Raw genomic sequence first — 25,437 nt, forward strand, 5'->3', positions numbered from 1 at the left:
TTTGTAGAATAAAATTAGAAAAAAATTGTATATATTTATTTCAAAAAATTGTATATATTTATTTCAAAAAATTATATAATAAAAGGCAAAACTCCCCACTAATATTGATGTTCTTCGTTTCTCTTCAACTTTTTTCCTCATTATTTCAATTGTATAATCAATGAATTATTTTTTCACAACAAGTTGTGCTCACTATAACAACAAATACATTTTTAGTTAATTATTTTTTGGGCTTTTCTTTTATATTTTCCTTAAGTTTGATATTATTGCAAGATAGATAAATTTAGGTCGAATGAAAAATATATGACTTAAATTTAAATTTATGTCGGACAGTCTAAAAGAGAAGTTTGCTAGCTCCAAAAGAGAAGTTTGCCACCAATAAAAATATTACAATAAAATGAGTATTTATAAATTGAAATTTAAAATGAGTATTTATAAATTTGTTTCAATTTAGTGTATTATATATATTTAATGAATTTTTTTGATAAAGTTAAAGAGAATTAATAAATAAAGAGGTCAAATTTAGAATAAAATTTAGGTCATTCAAAAAGAAAATAAATTATACAAATTAAAAGGTATTTTATATTTTTAAATTTGGTCAACTCATTTTTTTTCTCAATGATTTATGTTTGACTTTTTTATTTATTAACTTTTTTTAATTTTATAAAAAGAAAAAATCATTAATTTAATATGCGATTTTTTTATTAATGGTAAAAATGAGATAAGGTGAGAATCAAGATTCAATTTTTTATTTCAAATGTTATGAAAGTAAAAAGAAACACAAACTTTTGTTACTACCATAACTTATTATTACACTTACAAACTAGACAAAAAAAATAAGAAGAAAACCTTAAATTTAATATATAAAAATTATTTTATATCGAATTTTTTATTGTCTGAAATAAAACAAATTATTTACGTCGAATACTTTATTTGTTTTGCAACGGAACATAAAAAATTTAAGGTAAACCACTCTCATGAATTTACAAAAGTATTGCCGTTTCTTTTTACATAAATATTACTTCAGCTAATATAACCTAACTGATAATTTGAATAAAGAATAAATTTAAGGAGTGAATGACATTTCAAATATCCACGTGCCATTGAGAAAAGCACAATAGGTATCACCTTCTACAATTTATTTTCTATTAAATCAAACAAGTTATATATGTTTTAAAATATTATTTTACTTTATTTTTTTATCTACTTCTACTTCAACAAATAATTAAACATTTATTTTGTATTTTATGAATCTGTCTTGGTTTTGTAATTTTTTTTTTCTATAAATTACCCCTTTCATAAAAATAAAAAGTGAGGAGAGGGGTGAGTTGGAATGTATTTAAGAATGGAAGTTTAGGGTTTGGGTAAAGTATAACTACAAATATCATGGCACTGCTTGTTTTTTTTATTTGTTTTTAAAATTATTTTGAGAGTGAGTTCAAATTTATAAACAAAACGAATAACAACATTTTTACAAGTTTTTGAAAAAAAAATATATTTTATTTTATTTTATTTTCGGTTGGAAATACAAAAATAAATCATATAAGTCATATCTAATGTAGGTATCTGACAGGAAATGCTATGTATATTGAACAATGTAATTTGTGTTCCCTAGTTATTAAGCAACTTGTATTTTTTAATTTAAATTTGTATTGTACACAATAACATTTATTATTCCAATAAAAAATAATGTGTTTTATTCTTAAAATTGAATTATTTAGAACGGTTTAGAGAAACAATTAGAAAGCACTTCAAGTAACTTTCAACAGGAACATGAGATCATTTAAGGGAGAAAGTTACCAGAAATGGGTAAACTTACCTTCAATTTGCTTTAATAAAAATAATGGTTTAATACCCAATTTTGTCTCCACAAATCTCAAGTTAGTCCCTTTTTAGAAATGTAAGTGCAATGGATCCTTACTTGTAATTATTTGAGTCTAATGAGTCCCTTCCGTTAAATAGAAAGAAACGGAGTTAGTGGACTGATGATGTGGCAATTGTCATTGGTGAGGTGTCAAGACGCAATTGTGTGCGTGCTTACGTGGTGTTAGGGTTCCCATTTTCAAATTGGGTTTTATTAAAAATTGGGGATAAAATGATTTAGGGTGATTTGTTAGAGATTAGGGCATGTTCGTGTGCGAGAAAGAAGACAGAGGCAGTGATCACAAATATTAATCTACTACTGGAGGAGCCATCTTGCGGAGTTCAGAGCGGAGACACTCGTAATCGTGGTTGGCCTCGGTGCCGCCCTTCCAGGGCAGGCGGTCAATTTTAGCAGAGGCATCAGGGGAGGGAGCGGAGCCGAAGCGGTGAATCTGCAAATCGAACTCCATGGCCTTCTTGAGGCCCTTGCATCCGGAGCGCTGACAACGACGGGATCGGGGGCCGCAACAGAAGTCGGCGGCGGCAAGGGAGAGAGCGAAAAAGAGGAAGAAGGGGAGGAGGTAGGAGAGAGGGAGGGAGGGAAGAAGGAGGGAGAGGGAATGGAAGATGTATGAGAAATAGGAGGAGAGGAGGAAGGCCCCTGAGAAGAGGACGAGGAGCAGAATGAGAAGGTCCAAGGTTGCCGAGGGAGAGTGCTTGCAGTTGAACACATTGTTGTGATTATGGTGCTTGCAGTTGCACACAATGTCACTGTAGCGACCTGCCAGAATGATTGAAATGGTTGTTGGCACAAATGTATAGAGCAATGTGTGGAATTGAAAGAGATAAGGAATATGAGAAAAATATCTCCCAGTTGTTTTGCTTTTTAGTTGTAATAACATATGTTTTGGAAAGAGAAATTCCTGAGGAGAAATGTAGAATAGTTTTAGAAAGGAGATTTTGAAGCTAAGAAATGAGAAGAGCATCCAGCAGGTTCTTACATTTCCTCCTCCCATCTGAGGAACAAGAGAGCTGGGAATCAGTACAGTTGTTCCTAGCATCACCAAGTAATGTTGGAAACCAAGCAGGATTGCCTCCGCATCATTAGCAAATGGGAACCCTAACACCACGTAAGCACGCACACAATTACGTCTTGACACCTCACCAATGACAACTGCCACATCATCAGTCCACTAACTCCGTTTCCTTCTATTTAACGGAAGGGACTCATTAGACTCAAATAATTACAAGTAAGGATCCATTGCACTTACATTTCTAAAAAGAGACTAACTTGAGATTTCCGAACCAAAGTGGGGATAAAATTGGATATTAAACCAAAAATAATTTTTAAAAAAATATGATAAACTAAAAATTATATATATATATTTATTTAAATTAAGAATAATTTTTGTTAGATCAGTTCCTCTAAAAAGTAACTAAAACATTGTTTAAACAATTTTAGAGTAGCATATTAGCTTCTTTAGTAAAAGAGTGTTTTTCAAGGAGATTAAAACAATTAGCTCTCCAATACAAACTGTTTACAATAGTTGCTTATAAATAAAGATATTATTGCCTTGCTTAATTTTAAAGCTATATTTTTAATTTTATTTTTTAAAATATCTTATAATCTACTGTTTTGAGATGCCTGTTCTAATATCAGATTTCAGTTCAGAAGATGGTTAACAATAGTTGAATTTATATTGTTTTGTATCTTTTATCTTTATTTTGTCAGTAAAAGTATATAATCTTTTTTTTATGCTGGAAGAACAAACTTTTACACTCTTGTTAATATTCCATTTAAACTTAAAATAAATCAACTATTTAGTGATAAAAATAAATATATTTAATCTGTTGAAAAGGTTTATGTATAAAGATATATATGTATATTAGAAAAGAAAATATTTAAGTGTAGAAAGTTTTTATAAGTTTTCCAATCACTTTAAAAAAAAAACTTGATTTATTTTATTCTAATCAATTAAGTTATTGTCGAAAATATAAATGATGAACTTCAAAATACGTTATATGTTATTCAAATCAATTAAATCAGCTGAAAACGGATGAGTATAAATATAAATATCAATAACTTAGTTTTCAGTTGATACAAAACGATGATTTAAAAGTAGTTTGAAATTTTATAGAATCGATTAATTTACGTTAACTGTTTTAAATGTAACATTCTATTAATGATATGAAATTATTAAATAAAATATTATAGACATGACAATAAATAAATAAATAAGACTAACATATAACTGTTATATTACCATCATCTATAAAAGCAAGTACTAAGTATAGATAATCATATAACTACACTAACATAAACTAGAGTTTGTAAAAAAAAAAGAAGAAAATTATACAGAACAAGATTTATCCTAAAAATTTGTTACTGCATCACTCCTACATTGACATTTTCATCTGTTCACACCATTATGTTTAAACAAAGAAAATACAAAAACAAAATAAACATAAAAAATGGTAAGTTAATATGCAAAAAGAAAAATCAGAAAACAAGTATAGAGATACTATCAAATATAATCATTCATAATCACAATCATATCACATACATATTAGAGTCGACAATCCGGATATGTGTATTGATATCAAAATCTGGCGAATTATGCACTTATGATGGTTTCTACGGTTCTGCAAAGTCATTGTCAATGAATTTCATCCTATCACACACAAGATTAGTCTAGTAACATTTTTGGCTAAGGTAAAGCCTTTAGACTAGGATATCTTGCTCCTCTATCCACATACATCACTCTTCTTTACTTGAGATTGGATGGTTATTAGAGCATTATGACAACTTCCAATACGAAATCCGTATATAAATACTCATATTGTTTTATCCATAAAGAATTTTCTTTGAATTAATACCAACCATTCTCAGGTTACATTATAAACCAATAATCATTTTAATATCCACAGAATCAAACACATTAAACATATCATAAGAGATATATAAAATTTAAGTTAAACTCTAATACTTTCACTCAACAAGAATATTTACTCGCTCAACAAGAATATTTACTCATTCAACTAATAGTGCCTAAAAGCACACTTTTCTAGCGACCAAATAGCTTGTCCAAAGAGAATATCACTAGAACTTATAGACTTAATTTCTCACAAAAGTCATCTAGTGACTGTCAAGTAAGTAAGCTCTTTGACTTTGGACTCATCCAGCGACTACAAAGTTAGTAGCTCTCTCACTTTGAGCTTACCCAACATTGTCAAATTAGTGAGCTATCTAATTTTAGTCTCGCTCAACAACTACCAAGTTAGTAGCTCTTTGACTTTAACCTCATTCAATGAATGTATTCTCACCCAGTGATTGTCAAGTCAATAAACTTCCTGACTTTGTCAAGTTAGTAGTTTTCTATCTTTAACTTTGCTCAACGAGTATATGTTTATCCAACAAATCAGTAGTATTTATTTTTATTACTAAGTTAAATCCCTAATTATGAACTCAATAAAAAGTAATAAAAAATCATAATTTAACATAATTTTAAAATATGTATGAAATTAATATTTTTATATGAATTTATCTTAAATTTACTATATAGTTACAGTAAATATCATGGTTTGGATGCAATGTAGATGCTTGGGGTGAAATAATTTTAAGAAATGAGAACATAATTGGATTTATGATATTGTCTTTAAGATAGGTTGAGTTCAAGAACAAATTTGGACATTTTTTTAACATACTTCTCTTGAAGGAATCTTAGGGAAAAAAAAGGAACAATGAAATACATTTTTGTATAAGCTAATATTATTTTATATATAAGTTAAAAAAAGCGAGATAATTTCAATATATTAGCTTAACTTATGAAAAAATTTATTTCATTTTACGTTTTATATTCTCACTTGACAGTTTTTCTGAAAAAGTTTGTATATTACACCCTTAGATCAACAAAACAAGCCATCGGCATTAGAACAACTTTACCTCCTTCAATAAACCCGGCCAAACCCGGCCACTTAACTATAATCACTCAAAATGCAACGTAATCTCAAACACGGAGGATTTAAGGAATGTCTTTTTTCTTGGAAGAATATCAATCGCACTACTCTTGTTATAACCTTAACTATTTATTATCAAATCGCCAACTTAATATTTTAAAGAGGAAAAAAAAAAAGGTTTAGCAAGATTCCATTATAAAGCAAACTATTAATGAATCACAACACAACCTTTGACAAAAGACAAAAAGAAAGCTCCTTTGAAAAGTAAAGTATAAAACTTAATCAAACCGTCCCCAAAAGAAGACGATCTTGCTTTAGGGTAATACTTGGCCCAGTCCTTATTATTCCTGTCTTGTGAATCACGATCCTTAGTTACTATAAAACAAGAATTCTTTTTCCAGTGAACTACCAATAGGGATACCTTGGGATTGTACAAAATTCAAATCTTATCTTCATTCTTCCAATAAGTACTACCACAAAAATGAAATGATATCAACAAAGACATGTTTTTCAATCAATCAATTTGAATACAGAAGCAAAAGGAAATCTGTGTCTGCAGCCGAAAAGTAAAAAATATACATATATATGGAAAAACTGTCTGCAAAGCTAGTGTCAAGTATCACCCTTGAGGAAGGACAGACCACATGTATCTTACCCCACAGCTTAACACCCTTTTTTCTTTCTATTCATTCTGGGGTAACACTTCCATCAATTTCACTATCCTTTTCCTACCCCTTTTGCTTATCCAAATTTGAACAATAGTGCAAAAACCAATATGGGAAATAAAGAATGAATAGCAAAAAGATGAGTAGAATCTAGAAAACTTCACTGGCTGAATTGCTAGAGGGGATTCTTTGTCTTTTCTCCACATATGCAGAAGGAAACCATCCTGCTCTACCATTGCATTCTCCTTCTGACCACCCTGAAGGGTTCACCTAGGCAAGCATTTAGAAATTTGGTAAACATGGATGCTCAAACATTGAGAATTTGATTAATCAAGCAAATATTACGATGAAAAATGTTTTGCATAAACCTTTCGCACAACCACAAAATCGCCCTTTGAAAAACTCAGTTCCTTTTCTGATTCAGCACTGAAGGGATGCGTTGCCTGCAAGCGATGCACCAAAGAACAGTTCATGAACAATAATAATAATCATAATAGTAATGAAATTGATAATCATCACAATAATAATCAAAGGAAAGATTAGCTTTAGGAATATGTAGCATACTTCAGCCAAGAAGTACATAGTTTTCTCGGAGCCATTCTCAGAAATAGTCACTGGAGGAGCAGATTCTTTCTTCTGTCTGTCTGAGACCATCTGAGAAGTTCCAATAAGATGAAACATAATTAATATTAAGAAAATGAAAACAACTGATAGGAACAATAACACACTAGAATACAAATAAATAATTATTATTATTATACTCTTAAAAGTTCAAGAAATTTGGTTCTCACCTCAGCTTCAATTTCACCAAGAATAGCTGCAACTCTTAAATGGAAAGTCTTTTCTCCTTCAACCTAAATAATTACAAGCACAATCTTTAAAATAAAATTCTAAAACCATCACAAGTTAGGCATACATTTATATAATAACTAGCAATCACTGTTATCATACCATGGCAACAAGCCTTTGAAAAGTAAGTCTCTGCTGCTGTGCTTCAACGGCAGCCAATGCAGCTGAAGCTTCTTTACCTAGAACTGCCATGTTTGCTTTCAGCTCCTGCATCTTTGCTTCCGCAGCATGCAGTTTGGCTACGTGTTCAGCAGTTTGAGATTCCCGAACCCGTATTTTTCTTCTAACAATCTCTTCCCTCTGATTGAATTTCAAAACCAATTTGAGTTATAAGATTAAAAAAAAAAGTAACCACCACCACTCTGAAGTGCATGCTAAAGATAAGAATCATGATCTAAAAATCAGTGCATTAGAATATATCAGGTAAGCCCACTAGGATGGTTCCTGTTCTGGCAGTTAAGGGAGTTAAGAGTTGGTGACAGAACTTGGAAGAGACTAGAAGCATTGAATTTCAGTGATCCTGGCGGGAGATTTGAGGCTCTCAAAATCCTGGCTTGAACACTGGCAGTTATTCTTTCTCTTTCTAAACTAGATTCATCACCGATCAAGGATATAAAATCCAGCCTTTTATTCCAATTTTTCCCTAATTTGTGCACAGTAGCAAACAGACTTCCAAGATTGTTACTTTTTTGGAGTCTTATGAGGTTAGGAGTATCATTGACATTATACTAGTTGCATTATGCAAAGCCTACGATAATAGCAAAACCTGGGGTGAGAGATCAACGTTTCCTATTTCAAATTATCATTGCTTACATCACACTACTATATTCAGAGTCTCCCTTATTCCATTTTCAATATTAGAGCAAATCCATCCACCATTACTTTGGGCCTGTTTAGAATTTCTTTGAGTTTTTCCATAAGCTGACCTATAGAAACATTTTAATATTAACTTCTTCAAAAATTGATTTTAACTTATGCATAAACTAATTTTAATTTATGAATAAACTTATTTTATTCTTTTCTTCTTATTGTCTTCTCCTAAAAGTGCTCGTGTAAAAGTTTGTCCAAATATACTCTTAACCAATTAGCCCATTCTTGGTTGTATTACAGCTGTACTTCACCAAAAATATTAGTATAAATAGGAATAATAGATTAATGCTTTCATTTTAAATTATATCCTCTGAAACCACCTCATAGTTATTCAGAGTCCTCCCTAGAGTATCTCTGTACTGACATTTTTCTTCCCCAGTGGCTGTCTTGTGACTACAGCCACCTAAATCTAATATTCCAAATTTTTTCCACCTATGTGTAGGTCCCAAAAGTAAGCTTTCAAGACATTATTGAAGCCCATGTAGGAGATCCAGCAAATTCCAATTGTTGCTATTGAATATAGTGAAAAACAATGAGATTAATCTCCCTTGTGAGTATTGCATTTATAATAAAGCAAATATGGGTTAAGCCCAAAATATAAATAAAAAATAATAACAAAGTAACTAAAGATAGAAGATAAAGATATTTATCTAAGATATTTAATAATCTAATATATTTAACACTTCCCTCAAGTTGGGGCATACAAATCGTATGTACCAAGCTTATTACAAATATAATCAATTCTCGATTCGCGTAAAGACTTAGTAAAAATCTCTATTGATTACTTAAGTTAACAAAATTAGACTTGATGTCTCCATATACAATCTTCTCTCAAACGAAATGACAATCAATTGTAACGTGTTTGATCCTCACACGAAAGACAGGATTAAAACTAATATGAAGAGTAGTTTGATTGTCACATACAAGTGTCATTTGAGTGACATCTCCAAATTGTAGCTCTCTAAGCAATTGTATAAGGATCCATGGGTGTGTTAACAGATTTTGGATTCATTAACCCAATTTCATCCAAAATATCCAATGCATACTTCCTTTGAGATATAACAATACTATCGTTGGATTGTGCCACCTCAATACCCAAGAAATATCTGAGTTTACCAAAATCTTTGCTCTGAAAATGGTGGCAAAGATGTTGTTTCATATGGGAGATGCCATGGTTGTCACTTCCTATAAGAACAATGCCATCAACATATACTATCAAGTAGACACATCCAACACTCGAGTGATGATAAAAGACTGAATGATCTGCCTCACACCGAGTCATACCAACTTGTTGAACAACGTTGCTAAATTTTTCGAACCAAGCCCTAGGAGACTGTTTTAGGTCATATAAGGATTTGCAAAGACGACATACCAACCCATAAGACTCCTCCTGAACAACAAATCCTAGAGGTTGCTCCATATAAATCTCTTCTTGCAAATTTCCATTGAGAAACGTATTTTTGACATCTAGTTGATAAAGAGGTCATTGATGAATAATAGTCATGGCTATAAATAAACGAACAAAATCCATCTTTGACACTAGAGAAAAGGTATCGCTATAATTCAATCCAAAAATTTGTGTAACCTTTGACCACAAGACGAGCTTTGAGGCAATCAATAGTACCATCAGGACCAACTTCGATAGCAAAAATCCACTTGCAACCAACAACAGATTTCCTAGACAGTAATAGGACAAGTTCCCAAGTTACACTATTCTAAAGAGCACTTAGTTCATCTAGCATGGCCTAACACCAACCAAAATGGGCTAAGGCATCACTGAAAAATTTTGGAATGGTCATAGACAAAAGGCAAGTATAAAAAGGTGAATTGGAAGATCAAACTCGGTTCACAGTGTCGGAGGAGACAAAGTAGTTGGCACTTGAAATGAGTCACTTAGTAGTTGTTGAGAATGATGTCTGCAACTATAAACCTAAAGTGGTGATGGAGAAGAATTTGATGGTGGTGGTCGTGGTGGTAGACAAGGCACAACTGGAGGAAGACAAATAAAAGGAATATTGACCGTACTAGGAAAATTGACTTTATTAGATGAAGAAATATCAAAAGAAGAATGGCCTTTAAAGTAAAAAAAAAGGCTCATTGAAGGTGGTGACATCTACATAAACAAAATAGCGGTTAAGAGAAAAAGAAAAACACCTGTATCCTTTGTGTGATCTAGTAAATCCTAAAAAAGACCACATTTGTGTGATTGAGGAGAAAACTTATTAAGACCAGAACTAAATTTATGATTAAAACATGTAGACCCAAAAACATTTATAGATAAGGGATGAAGAGGTTCATGAAAAAATAAAATAGAATGAGGTATTTTATCACCTAAAGCTGAACAGGACATGCGATTAATAAGATAACATGTAAAAATAGCATCAACAAAAAAATTGAGGAACCTCACCATGAATTAAATGAGTGCGTGTTGTTTCAATAAGATGTTTATTTTTGCACTCAGCCACCCCATTTTGTTGAGGTGTATAAGCACATGAAGTTTGATGGAGAATGCCATGAGAAACCATAAATTGTTTAGAAGAATGAGAAAGATATTTGCAATCATTATCACTTTGCAAAGTTCAAATAGAAACACCAAACTGAGTTTTAATTTCATTAAAAAAAGATTGGAATATTCAGAATAATTTTTCATTAAGAATAACAAGTACATTTGGAATAATCATAAAAAAAGTAACAAACATTTGACAACCTAAATTAGATTTAACATAACTAGGTCCCCAAATGTCAAAGTGAACTAGGGCAAGAGGGGATGAAACATATTGGTAGACACTACGAGGAAAGGAACTACGACTATGTTTGCCTAATTTACACGGCTCACATGCCAAACTGGATAACTTGGATAAGCTGGGAACAAGCTGTTGCAATTTGAAAGGACTGGAATGACCTAACTGAGCATGAAGAAGAGATGAAGACTCTATAACTACACCAACATGTGTAGGAGGGCGGAGATGATAAAGACCATGAATCTTACTTATATAATCAGCCAGAGTTTTGATGCCGAGGAAAAACAACATTGAAAAGATCATGACAAACACCATAAAGATGTTGAGTATTATTGGTGTATAATAATTTGGCTTGTTTCCAGAACATGTGTCGTATGAACGAAAAATTTGTTTTAAAGAAGAGTGAAGGGTACCCTTGAGAATGATGCATAACTAAGCATCAATTTTCATCCAACGGGAACCTCAACAGAAGCAATACCAGTGACTTTTTGAGTAATATGATCAACATACCCCTAACACTTAAACCAAAGTGTAATGTCTGGTGTCCAAGTCGCATAATTAGTGTCATCTATCTTATCAATAGACAAGGTGCACACTGACATAGTTAGTATATATGGACATGTCAGACGCACTGGTGGCAATAGAGATATCAGAAGAGACAGCAGCAAAAGAAGCCATAAATGAACAGGAGAGTGAGAGAAACCTTAAAATCCAAGTTTCTCCAATCAAGACAATAAGGCCAGATCAACATAAAGGAGGTTGGGGCGTGTCTAGCAAAGGTGATCGTAGCCGCAAAAGACAGTGCACATGTCGTCACACACGGCTAGAAAAGATGGCATCTGTGAATTTCAGCCAACGTGTGGGAGTGTGACTAGATTTTGATGTTGGCGATCTCGACAACGTTGGGGTCACCAGGCCGAGACGAGCAGAACCGTGTGGTTGTCGGTTGAAACTAAACCTCCGGCGACGGTGACGATGGCGGCGGCTCTGACGGTGGCGGCGGGTGCAATGGACAGGGGCGATGAAATTTTTTCAAAAGAACCTTAAGCTCTAAATACCATATTGAATATAGTGAAAAAACTATGTATGTGATTAATCTCCCTTGTGTAGAAAATACACATAGGGTATTGTATTATAATAAAGGAAATATAGGCTAAGCCCAAAATACAAATAAAAAGTAATAACAAAGTAACTAAAGATAAAATATCTAATAATCTAATATATCTACCAATTGCATTGCTTGAGCCAGTCCCCGTTCCCCCTTTCCGTGGATTTAACTATTTAAGGAGCTTTTCATATTATGTGGTTTAATTGTTTAAGGATCTTCTATCCGCCTTAGTTAAGAGTGTGCATTTATAGAAAGTTGTTGCGAGGATTTTTATGTTTTAAGAGACTTGAACCTTAGGAATACCACTGAGTCAAGTTTGCTCTAGTAATACTACCCTGGTATTTGGCCTAGAAAATCAATATATATAGGAGTATCATGTTTCCCTTTTGTAATCTCACATCAAAATATCTTATGCGACTAAATAACAGAAAGTAACTATAGAAATACATATTTAGCAATATGAAAACGGTAGTGTTCACATAATCAGATAAAATGGCAGAAGAATGACAATCTGTGGCATCAAGAACACCAAATGAAAATGGAAAAGGTAAAGTTAAATATCTCCCAGCCCCCAGAGCTGTGAGCCCAAGGCATTGGCTAAAAAGATTCCCAAAATGCAAAGTCCCCCTCTTCACAAAAGCCATTTTTACACCACTACCCTCCACTCAGCATAACAATTACCTTTCATATTTGATTCTTATATGTCCTCTCTTTCCTTCTAGAATAAACTTTCCATTATTTGGTCCAATGGCTGAAATGATCCAACACCTGGCTCATGACCTCTTTGGGCTCACCTTCTCAAACTATATCAACATCTTTATCACATAATGTCAAAACCGTGCTGCTCATTATGTATTTTAGGAAGTTTTTTATTTTATCCTTTCTATAATTTTATTCTTCATTACAGGTGTATCTTGCTATTAAAACTAGGACTATGTATTTAAAAACAATTCCATAATTACAGGGATTTATTTCCTTAGAATTAGCTCTCTACATTTCCTAAAATAAACAACAGGTTCATCTACTTATAGGACCAATGGCCTCATTAATGAAATATAGAAGAAATAGATTATTCTTTCTAAATTTGAGACATTACAACTTGGAGAATCTTCCATTATACATAATTTCAAGATACATTGTTTTTGCCTTACTGGTTTATATTGCATCAAACATGACACAAATTCAAAACTTCACCTTTCATTCGATTTCATAAATGAGATTCAGAATTCAAATCATAATTAGGTCACTGGTTGATCCAAGAGAAGACATTGCTAATTCATTGTAAACTTTGACTTACCAGTGCCTCTGCTTCTTGTCTCATTCGACTATACCGTTGACCAAGATGGCGCGCATCCTCCAAAGGTGCACCATTGATCATTTGCCTCAAAGGATCTAACACCTGGGAATTGAAACCATTGCATTCATGTTTCTCACCTTATAATATTTAAAGATAATGTGAATAATAAATTAAATTGACCTTCCTCAAGGATTCCAAATGTCACCTAGACCTCCTATGTAGTATCAGAACATACACATGTTCCTTAGATTTAATTTTCAGCTGTTCTGAAGGGTGTCATGAATGGTACATGTTTGAAAACAAATAAACTATGGGACTACTATGTTTTGAGAGTCAATGCAATATTTTATGAACTTAAGGGATATCAATGTCATTTACTCTACCAAAATATATTTTTCACTAAGCAAATTGACAGTTCTATCTTCCAAACTAGCTGCGGTAGCATGACCAAATTGATACTCAGATAATCTAGAGATCCAGATCAGAGTATTTTAAACCTTAGTGGGTAATACAAAGTAACAACGAGCCCCATATATCATACACAAAGAACAGCAGAACATGGGTATTGAGGACTTAGAGTAGCAAAATGCAGCCACATCATAAGGTCAGGAAACAATATATACTGAAAATGATAGTTAAAATAGCAAAGGGAAATTATACACTCCTTTGTATCTTCTTGACAAAATTCTTTCACTGATTCATATTTTAAGCATAACTCCTCATCTATCATCTTTCTAACCAACTACTTATTCAACAAATCATTCACTTGACAATTGGTAAACAAAATTTGGTCATTTTGGGACTTCATCTTGTTTTATGTTCCAGTAGACACTGCAATATGATTATTGTACGATAAAAAAACAGCATGGCAGTGAGCACTAATGAAAAATGTCCAAGATTTAAAGACACATTATTTTTTACCATTTTACTTTTCAAAACTGAGCAAAAAAATTATTTAATGGAGAAAAGCAACAGAGAGAGGATATCTAACACTTGTACACAGCTTTTCGAATACTCATAAATTCAAATGTGGCTAAACGATAAAACTAATAATTTAATAGATTCTCTCGTTCTGAATTTGCATTAAAACTTATACATGTGATCAACAAAAGAAAAGTCCACCTGAGTAGATAGAAGCCGATTTAACTCTTCATGCTCCTTTTCTACATGCTTCCGGGCATCACCATATACAGATGCAGCCTTAGCTAATATATTCTCACTGTTGTTCTCTGCTCCATATTTACAGCAATCCTCAGAAAGTTTTGTTCCTGTCTACCATGCGTATTGTTTATGAGGATTTAATCAAATCATAAGTCCATAAACAAAATTTCTAGGTGCTTCTAATTCCTGAACATATCACTCCTCAAAGTACACTGAATTTGCAGGAAAAAAGAAGCAAAAATCAATTTCCACCTGTCTCAATATGCTTGTAACCTATAGCTGTAAAAGTTTCGGCTGCTTTAACAATTTCTTTCTGGAAGTCCTGGAACAAAAGGTAGCTTTGAGCATATCAATAAACAGAACCAACATGAAAATACAAATCTTTGAAGATAAATTTATTTTACCCAAAATGATACATGACAATTTCTGCTACAACTGCAGTTCAAAGGCGTACAGTCATGCTTACCCCCACCCCAAGTTAATTAATATGTTCCCCTTCTCACTACCTCACTCGAAATAAATATGATAGAAACAGCTCCAATAACAAAAATGTATTACAAGAGATATTAGGTCAAATGTAGGATAACAATGTTTTGGGGTAATGACAGCAGCAACAAGAAAACCATTCAGGATAGGTACCCACACCCATCTTTTTTGAAACGCTTTCACAGACTGCAGATCCAAGCTTGATAAGAAATGGAATTAGAAGTTACAAAAAATGCAATAAAAAAATCGTGAGTTCATAAATCTGATAACCACAATTACTTCACTCTATGCATGCATGGTCCATGGACACTGAATAAACTTCCTCAATATACATATAACATACTATATTGAGTTTATGAAGTAGGAAATTCTTTGCTGTTCAAACATTAAGAGTTAATCTAAACATGAATAGAAAATGCATACCTTCCCTGAACGTGTGGCCCTATACAGCTTTTCCAGCTGTTGATGTCTCTGCATTTCGACCTCATCAATGACCACAACATCTGAGCTCTCATAACCACTACTGCTGAACTGCTTTATTACAGCCTGAGTAACAAGTACATTGAGAAAGATGACAAACTGGAAACTCGAAAAAACAAACAAACAGAAGTACCATTACCCAATAACTCTGAAAGTGTGAATCTAAACTACAAAAACAGTGTCGTTGATCCACGGGAATGTGCTAAACACAACCAGAAAAATAATAATCCAACACCTTATTTAAGCAAACGAGTATCTATCTGAACCTAAACTTCACCCAGAAAGCCGTTAGTCAACAACCACATTTTCACTTGCAACTCAGAACAACTAAGGAATAATTAAAACGTCAAAACTGATGACCAAATTCCACAAATATGGGGTACCCACATGCTAATGTGAGAAGAAATCACTGAAATTGAGGTGACAACACAGAAAAAGACAAACTTGAACGGAAGGGAAACGAAACCTGTTGCTGTTTGGCAACTTGCTCTCTGAACTTGGTGGCTTGTTTCCTCAAAGCGTCCATGGAGGTTACTTTCTGCTATGCTCTCTAATCTTACTTCTGAAAATCAAAGGGAACAATCAAAGTACCAAATCAGATCCAAATCAAATGTTTTTCTGAGAACCCCAGCTCAGCCCAGTCAATCAACTAGAATTATGTTCCTCTCTCTATTTCTAAAATATTATTTTCTTTCTTCACTTTTTACTAATATCCGATTTAGTCCCTTACATTTTGAAACTTCCATTTCCATGTTTTAACTTCCGGAAAGGGTCTGATTTTTAGGGAAATTATTCTAAGTGGTGAAATTTTATATGAAAATTTTTAGATTTTGACAAAATTATCTGTAGTAAATTTTAAAAATAAAAAGTTTTGTTTCACTGATTTTAGTTTTTTCTTTTGAGGAAGTTGTGAGTGACTGTGTATATATATATATATATATATATATATATATATCTAAATATTTTATTCCAGGTTTAATAATGCATATTTTTTAAATCAAAATAAAGTAAAGAAAATTACAAACATAATATTACAAGAGGCAAATATTTGGTTAAAAGTTTTTTAATATATCATTTTGAAATAAAATAATTAGAATTATAACATAAAACTGTAATACGTGTTTGAAACTTTAAATTCGCGTTTAAGAAGTGAAAAAAATAATTATTATAGATACTTTTAACTTAATGTGATAACAATAGATATCTAATTTAGTTTGAAATAAAACCAAATGTATGCAAGTTCCCGGCGCATTGTATGGGTTATTATATTACACTACTATAATATACATTAAACATTATTTACTTTTACATGTGTGATTTTCAAAATTAATTCTTTTAGCATTCATATTCTTTTATTAATCATTTAAAATACTTTAATCAATTTGCATTTTTTAGGTCTAACTTTTTTCTGACAAACAATGTTTTATTTTAATATATTTATATTTATTAATATTAATATATAACTTTTTGTGGACACATTAATATACAAAATTTTATTCCAACTCTAACTTTTAAGTTTGTGTTTGTTTTTAAAGATATATTTAAGTGAATTTGATAGTAAAGATGGTTCTTTTAATTAAAGAAAAAAAATAAGAAATAAAAAAATGAAAGAGAAAATTGTGAATAATTTGATAAGTTTGATAAATTAAAAATATATTTTAATTTGATAGGTTTGACGTGCAACTTACCCACCAAGCCACCTTCATAATTGAGTTATGCATTTCCTAGATAAAAGAATAAAAACATGAAGAGTTTAAAATCGTAACCGGATTTTCATTAATGAAATAATTTAGTATGGTAATTAATTCAATAATTATATGTTGAAACATACACATTTTCTTCTTCTTCCCCTACTCCTCATTAGATTGTCTTGATTATGAATATCCCCAAGTTATGAAATCAAGAATGTGAATTATATGTAAATAGAAAGTTACATGGCAATAGTATTTTATAATATAAAAAAATACTTTATTATTCATGTTATTTTTATTGACAAGTATTTCAAAATTGAACTTTTTTAATTATTAAATATTGTTAATTTATTTTTTTATTTATATTTAATTTGTTGTCCTATATGTTTAAATTATTTTATTCTTTTATGTATTTATTTAATTTTTAAATTGATTTTCATTAAAAGTAGAAATATATATCTCAATATTATTTTTTTCATTCTTAATTTTATTCTTTTATAATTTATAATTATTTGGTCAATTAATAAATTATTAAAGAATAAATTACAGTATTACTTTTTCATATCAATTTTTTATTTTAATAATTATTTGTTTATTTAATAAAATTAAATTTAAATAAATGTTATTTATTTTTATTTCTTAAAATAATATTGTTTATATATATATATATATATATATATTAATAATACAAATTATTTATATTATTACATAAAAAATTGTCTCTATCTAAAGAGTTATTTCACTATTATATCTAATTGAATGGTTTTTAAACTAATTTAACATAAAAATTAAATTATATTTTAATTTTATTATTTAATATGTAATAAATTATTATTTTAATTTTAGGTTAAATGTGTTTTTAGTTAATTTTCATTATTCTCCTTAATGAAAATATAATATTTAGTTCTCGAAAGTTATCAATGTTAGCTAACTTTGTTGCACATTTCATGTCATGTGTACATTTAAAAATTGAAATTCTTAAAATTGGAAGTTTCCTCCCTTCATCATCCTCTTCTCATCCTCCTCGACCACCATCACCTCCCCCTTCAACTCCATACCCGTGCAAGCCACCGTCAACCACGACAAAACCTAATGCAACAATCCTAAATCGCGTTTCAGAGAAGAAACTCATTCACACAAATTGCAACGCCATTGCAAGCTCCATCTTCGCAGGAACTCTTTGCACACCATTGCGTCTTCTCCTTTGCGCAACCATCATGAAGCATTCATTCACCCTCAATTTGCGAACCCTAATAACAGAGGGACAATCTCCAAATCGCTTCTCATAACAACTTGCAAACAAAGCAAATCTAGAAACTCAAATAGCACCCTTGCAATCGTGCAACCAAGACTCAGCGCGATGTATCAACCATATTCATCTTCCTTGCGAGAAGCCTCAAACCAGGTTTGTTCCTCCTCCTTCATCTCACGTGAACCTGCAAAGGGAAAAGAGAGAAAAACCCATAAAAGAAAACCAAACAATAGAGAAATCCTCAATTCACGAAATCGAGAATTACACCACCACCAATCTCCAAAGTGAAGCACTTTCTCTTCCATCCTTCTTCACACCTTTAGGAGCCTCCAACCTACAATAAGAAAACAACAACCATGTCGCGAAACCTTGCCTTCACCGGAATAATCTCGCCACCGTGATCAGTTCATGTGAGCCTCCACCAAAACCAATGCCTCCATGTTCTCGCGTGACAACACAACCCCCTCAGCAACGTTCTGGAAACCCTAATTTCTAGAAATCCTAATTTCGAAAAGATGCATAGGATAAGTCATGAGGGGTTGAAGGGTGCAAATTTGATGTTGCAGAATTATGTAGTCTCGCTAAGCAAGTGTATGTATGCTGAGCGAGCAAAACACTTCTAGCTGAGCGAGAGTTGTCGTTGAGCGAGACGTGAGCAAGCAGAGCCCACTATTTCTGTTTTTGCTAAGCGAGTCTTGGTGGCTAAGCGAGTGGGCTGACAGACAATTTTAAGTGAGCAAACAAACTTGGTGACTAAACAAAAATATCAAAATTTCAACTAGGTTTTTATATATTTTCTTAAAGTGTGTGCAATGTATGTGAGTGTTTGAATGATTAGTTTCTACTACTTGTTGTGGAGTATGAATTGATTTGTAATATGAATTGAAAACAAGGTTATGTATATGATAAGTGATGTTATATGTGGGAATTCAATGTGAAAGTATATGAATATAAGTATGGTTTCAAATGGTTTCACAATTGGTAACTTGGTTCCACGGAGGAACTCCTTTGGTATGGTTTCAAGTATTGATAGTATGAATGATAGAGTTAAGCTGAGGTTTATCCTGACATTCTAATGATCATCCATACTCAAGTAGAAAGTGATGAGTTATGCCGTGAGAATAGTGAGGTCCAAGCCTGAGGGGCCTTTCTCCATTTGGCAAAAGAGCATTTGAGGACTAACCTTGTGAGTAGTAGGGTGAAACCCATTGGTAAAGATTCTACAAAGCAGTAGAGGCCATACACAGGTGCAAGAACCTATGTAACTCAACATTCCATACAATATCTGGATAGTTAGTCTAGGTCTTTGCATGTTAAGATGTTTAGGTTGATGTATGTGATTGAAATGATTTATGAATGTTATGTTATAAAGGTGATATTTATTGTCTTGTCACTAGCTTACCCTTTCTTCTGTGTTGTTTTCTCTTTGCGATGATCACCTTAATAGTGTGAGCTTAGGGATACAGTCTTTTCAGTTGTTCTAGTAAAAGGTAAGAATGAAGAAGTTGGGAAGTCAAATGATTCTACGATGTAGATATTGTCATTCGTAGGTTTGTTTTTTTTACAGTAGTTCCATTATCTTATATGTAATATTTCATTTTAGTAGTATTTTACTATTAAAAATAAGATGTTACATTATGTCTTAAAATAATATATTTATTAATAATGTTGAATATAATGAAAATTATGTATAGGATTAATCTTCTTTGTGTTAAATATACACATAGGGTCCTCTATTTATAATAGAAGAAATATGGGCTAAACCTAAGATACAAGTAAGAAATAATAACAAACTAACTAAAGATAAAAGATAAATATAAAATAAAGATAATATATCTAACACTCCCCCTCAAGCTGGTGCATACAAATCGTATGTACCAAGCTTGTTACTAATATAATGCATAAAGACTTAGTGAAAATATCTACTTCTGCACTCAAGTGACACCAAATTGCTAATGATTTGCAAGACGACATAGTAGACAAAATACCAACCCAAAAGACTACCCCTAAGCAACAAATATGGGAGGTTGTTCCATGTAAATCTCTTCTTGCAAATCGCCGTTGAGGAATGCCTCTAGTGGATAAAGAGGTAATTGTTGAAGAGCCACCACGACTATAAATAAACTAACAAAAAACAATCTTTTCCATGAAAAAAAAACCTTTATGGACGAGTCAAACGCAATGGTGACAAAAAAAAGGAGGTCAGAAGAGACACCACCAGAAAAAATCATAGATGAACAAGAGAGAGAAACCATAAAAAATTCAAAAATCTCCAATCAAGGCACCCCATAAAGGAAAAGAGCAACCTCGATGCTCTGAATAGCTGCCTAAAGGAGATGAGACGTGTGTCAACACACGATGAACCTGAAAGAGGAAAAAGAGCGACTTCAATGCTCTAAATCACTACTAGACATGCCATCGTGCATGACAAAAAAAGGAGCAAATCCAAAACTTCAAAAGGTGCTAAGAACGCGTAGGAGCTCTGATGAAGGCGTCGTTAATGGCATGGTGGTTACCTGACCGAGACGATCAAAACCATGTGATCGTCGGTCGAAACTTGAATTCCGATAATGACAACGGTAGAAAATGGCGTCGCTGACGACAGTAGATGGCGCTACCGCCGACAACAATGAATGTAGTGACAGAGGCACAAGAAAGTTTTTCCTCAAAAGAACCTTAGACTCTGAATACCATGTTCAATATGGTGAAAATTATGTATAGAATTAATCCCCCTTATGTTAAATATACATATAGAATCCTCTATTTATAATAGAAGTAATATGAGCTAAGTCCAAGATACAAATAAGAAATAATAACAAGCAAACTAAAGATAAAAAATAAATATAAAATAAAGATAATATATCTAACCAATAATATAAATTATTTATAATGTTGAAAAATTCAATTAATAATTTTATCTTACAAAAGATAGTCTATGAAAAATTACATATATCTTTTTACATTAAATTGCAATATAATTTGTTTAATATTTTTAGTATTTAAAAGTTAAACTCATAGTATTTAATAAAAAAATTAGCATTAACCATATATACGTATAAATTGGTATAAAGCTTTAAATATTTAAATTTGTAACAAAATAAATTTAAAACATTGTATTTATCAATTCATTTCAAATATTTAAATAAAATATTTGTAATAAAAAAACACATTTCTTAATATTATGCATTTTGCTTTATATTATTTTAATTAATTTTTATCATTTTTAACTTAAAAAATATAGAATTTAAGACTTTCGTAAAATAGAAAAAATGGAAAAAAAACTGATAAATTAATTGTTTTAAAATATATCTCTGATATATGTATATTGTTATTAATTGAGTCTATAATGATTAATTATAACAGTCTTGTACATATTTTTATATATTTCTGTGTTATTTTTATAAAGTCTAGTTTCTTTTTATACATGTTTTATTCTTTGAATTTTTATTAAGTTTATTATTTATTTATTTTATAGATATTAATTTCTAAATTATAAATTGTTTTCTATATTGATTTATTTAAAACTTAATTATAAATTTACAAATATTTATTATTTCTTTATTTAATTTCTAAATCTCATTTAATAAAGTAACAAACAAACAAGTAAATATCATTTCCTTTTGTAGAAACGAGTTTAAAATTAGTTTTTAATAAAAATAAATATAATTTTTATAAAATTAATACTTTTTGAAAAGGTAAATGATCCTTTTTGTCTTGAATGCATAAATTAGATTTAATTTAGTTCCTAAAAGAAAATATTTTATTTAATTTTCGAATATATAGAGAGTGTGACAATTATACATCTTTTAAAATTTTAAACGTATAATATACAGGAAAAAAGTTTGATGGTAAGTAACCTCTTAATCTTCATATTCTTATTCCGTACCTAATAAAAAACATTTTTTCTTTAAATTCATTAATTTTAAATTATTTTATATTTTAAAGTAAAAATGTTATTTTATTAATGATGAATAGATGTTAAATGAAAAGAAAGTTCACTTATTTTAAATTATTTACATTTTAAAATAAAAAAATAGAAAAATTGAGATGTTTCTCTATTATCATCATATTTTATATAACGTCTAAATTTTGCATTAATACTATTATTAATTTAAGCGTTTAAGAAGTTTATTTTGGGATTTTTTTTACCGCAAAAACAAATTTGAAAGTTTGAAACTTGTCTTAGTGGGTAGTTCCACAGTTTGAACTTTGAAGCTTGAACATGACATGACAACCTTTTTCACTAGCCCAATAATTTTCTTTGCTTTCTCACTGCATTTGCATTATATATTCAGAGCATAAGAGAAACATAGTTGTTAACCGTTCACTTTCACTCTCTCTCTCTTTCTTTGTAGATTTGGTTTGTGTGTGGTAGCTTCATCGTCCCCACTGAATAGTGAGGGGAAGCATAGCACCCCACCGTCCTATTTCACTCTCCCAATCATGCCTTCAGGTGCTAAGAAGAGAAAAGCGGCTAGGAAAAGGAAGGAAAAGGAAAACAAAACCAATCCATCAACCAACAATCCCCAAGGTACCCTTTTTACTTCAAATGCATGTGCATCTTGCAATTAAACATAGATGGGCCCTTTTCAGTTGTATATCATGTCTGTTTTTGGTCTTTTTGTTCTGTTTTGTTAGATGGGGTTCTGTTAATTATTCTTGTTTTGTTTCACTTTCACTGGGATTTAAAATAATTGTCGGAAGTGTGCAGCGTGGTTGGGTTTGTTGTGTAGGGTGCATGAGTATTTGTTAATTTGGTTGCATTAATTGAAATAGTTTGATTGATTATGCCGAAATGTTAGGAAATGGTGGTTTGAAGTCAATAGGGGAGGATGGAAGTGATGGTGGTGAGGGTAATTTTCCTGCATATAACGGACATGATGACCAGCATAATCCATTCAAAGATGGAAGTGAAGAACTGCAATCTGCTGCACAGCCGCATGCTTCTGATGTCGAGTCCTTGAAAGTAGTCTTTAGTGATGTCAAGATTGACCAAGTGTTTGGAGGAAAGGAAGATTGTGTTGTTTTGGTAGAGGGAAGTTTGAAGTCTGAGGAGAGTTCTGAGAGCAAAAGTATAAGTTTTGAGCACCATGAGACTGCCAAGGAATCATATTTTGAAAATGAGAATGAGAATGGCAGCTATACTTCACAGGGTGAATCCCTCTCCGAGAAGAACTCGAACAATGGAAATTTTATTTCAGTCGAAGAGGCAGTTGTTTGTCACGTGTCTGTTAAGTCTAACGATTCTGTGTCCAAGATAGAAAACAGTGATAGTGGAAATGTTGTACTAGATAAGCCAGTAGTTCATCCTGAAGAAGTGAACAATCTCGCTATGAAGTTAAATGAAGATAATGTATACTCCTTAACCAATGAGAATGAGAGAACATTAAGTATGGAGGAGCCTAAGCTAAAGGAATGTGATAGTAACACTTTAACTCCAGTGTCTGCTAGTGCTTTCACCAAATTTACCAATGGTGCAAAGCATATTAAGGATTGTGACCTCGCAGAACGTTCCAAGAATCAGGTTTTACATTTTCTCACATTTACATTACAAGTTTTTCATCACACAATTATGATTTGTAAACTTTTTGTTTGGAAGTAATTTTAAATATATTTTCTTTGCTGCGTTAATATGCAGCCTCATTCAGCATTGGCTCCAAACGTGGTGCAAAAGACTTCATGGTTGAGTTGCTGTGGATTGTTTGAAGTTCTCTCCAGCTCACATAGATAATTTCAGGTTTTCCCTTTGAAATTATTTTACCATGTATGATCATGTTTTGTGGACTATCCTTCAACTTAAAAGAGTGTATTTATATAGATAGAAAAGCTCCCTCTTGTGTCTTGCTTGTAGTTGTTTCAAGTGCTTATCCGGTTTGTATTGTTTATAACTGGTTGGATATTTGGATTTTGTGAATAGAGGGAAGTTTGGTGTGTTTTCTTTATTCAGTAATTATTGCTTTTGTCTTTTTGGTGAATGAGTGTCATAGGTTTGTCGACCAATTTTTAGATACTAGCTTCATTGGTTTTGATACAAATAAAGATGCTAAATTTTTGTAACTGTCAATCTTTGGTGCATTTGGGTAGAGCACAAAGATAATATTTTTTATAGGAAATGCTTGACTGAGCAGGTGTTTTAGAACGTGGTTAGGAAATTTGCTTCTATTTGGTTTTAAAACATGGTCTTTTAAGAGGGATTCTATGACTTGTACACGGAGTGATTAGGTAACTCTGCTCCATTAGTGATTTGTCTCATTCTTTATTATTCATTTTCCAATTCTTTGTCGTGAAAAATCTCTTATCCTCTAATTGTCTTATATAACTTTACTTTCTTCATCTGATTTTCTTTGTTATTGTTGATGACACTGTCTTGTTAATGAGATTCATCTAGACCTAGCAGTGTATGCATATCATTGTGACTGAAGTTTGTTCTTTGTTGTTATTTAAGTTCTACTTAGTCTGAGCTCAGCATTATCAAATATTCATGTTTCCTTGATAAAGATTTGAATATTCAAGATGTAGTTTCTTACTTGTATGTGATGTATGAATTGATTTTTAAGTTGTGCTATTCTTTCTGATAATGGTTATTTTGTGGATTACTGTAGTAGAATATCACTGTGTCAATATACATTTTAAACTTGCAAATAAACTTTTCTTGCAGAAATACAAGCGAGAGTATCTATACTGATGGGTCAAACTTGTGAAGATTTAGAAGCATTTTTGTCCAAAATTTTGCTATATGTTGATTCAGATTATCTCCTTTGAAGATTTTCTAAAATATAGCAGGCAACCAGACCAAACTGTATAATCCATACAACGTTTGTTTACATTACAATGGATGTTTGTTTGTAGCTATTGTTTAAGCAACAATGACAATCTCTCAATGCTTTTGTTAATTCTGCGCTCTGGAATTATTGTCTTAGTACTGTTTATTTCACCCTTTATAATGTAGAGCCGCAGTGGCTAAATTCACTGTGAAACTTCTTTAAGAAAATTCACTTTGACATTAATCATCGAATG

The 25,437-nt window shown here is 31.7% G+C and overlaps 3 protein-coding genes across 3 annotated transcripts; 1 reads left to right on the plus strand and 2 right to left on the minus strand.

Moving 5' to 3' along the window:
* Positions 1-2,171: 2,171 nt before the first annotated feature.
* Positions 2,172-4,518, minus strand: LOC108341690 (uncharacterized protein At5g19025-like). Its single transcript, XM_017579344.2, has 2 exons — positions 4,428-4,518; positions 2,172-2,644 (listed from the first exon to the last, which is right to left on the minus strand). Exons 1-2 carry the CDS (start codon positions 4,516-4,518, stop codon positions 2,172-2,174), a joined length of 564 nt encoding a protein of 187 aa, XP_017434833.2.
* Positions 4,519-6,307: 1,789 nt separating this feature from the next.
* LOC108323814 (SH3 domain-containing protein 3) lies at positions 6,308-16,186 on the minus strand. The gene is made up of 10 exons (XM_017556577.2): positions 15,944-16,186; positions 15,421-15,543; positions 14,764-14,833; positions 14,473-14,618; positions 13,351-13,452; positions 7,437-7,634; positions 7,277-7,339; positions 7,050-7,139; positions 6,854-6,928; positions 6,308-6,755 (listed from the first exon to the last, which is right to left on the minus strand). The coding sequence occupies exons 1-10, from the start codon at positions 16,001-16,003 to the stop codon at positions 6,636-6,638; spliced, it is 1,047 nt and encodes a 348-aa protein (XP_017412066.1). The 5' UTR covers positions 16,004-16,186; the 3' UTR covers positions 6,308-6,635.
* Positions 16,187-22,677: 6,491 nt separating this feature from the next.
* Positions 22,678-25,427, plus strand: LOC108335171 (uncharacterized). The gene is made up of 4 exons (XM_017571126.2): positions 22,678-22,951; positions 23,223-23,944; positions 24,059-24,157; positions 25,079-25,427. Exons 1-3 carry the CDS (start codon positions 22,864-22,866, stop codon positions 24,149-24,151), a joined length of 903 nt encoding a protein of 300 aa, XP_017426615.1. The 5' UTR covers positions 22,678-22,863; the 3' UTR covers positions 24,152-24,157; positions 25,079-25,427.
* Positions 25,428-25,437: the final 10 nt, after the last annotated feature.

Source organism: Vigna angularis, chromosome 1 (genome assembly GCF_016808095.1).
Source record: "Vigna angularis cultivar LongXiaoDou No.4 chromosome 1, ASM1680809v1, whole genome shotgun sequence".
NCBI classification, from domain to species: Eukaryota; Viridiplantae; Streptophyta; class Magnoliopsida; order Fabales; family Fabaceae; genus Vigna; species Vigna angularis.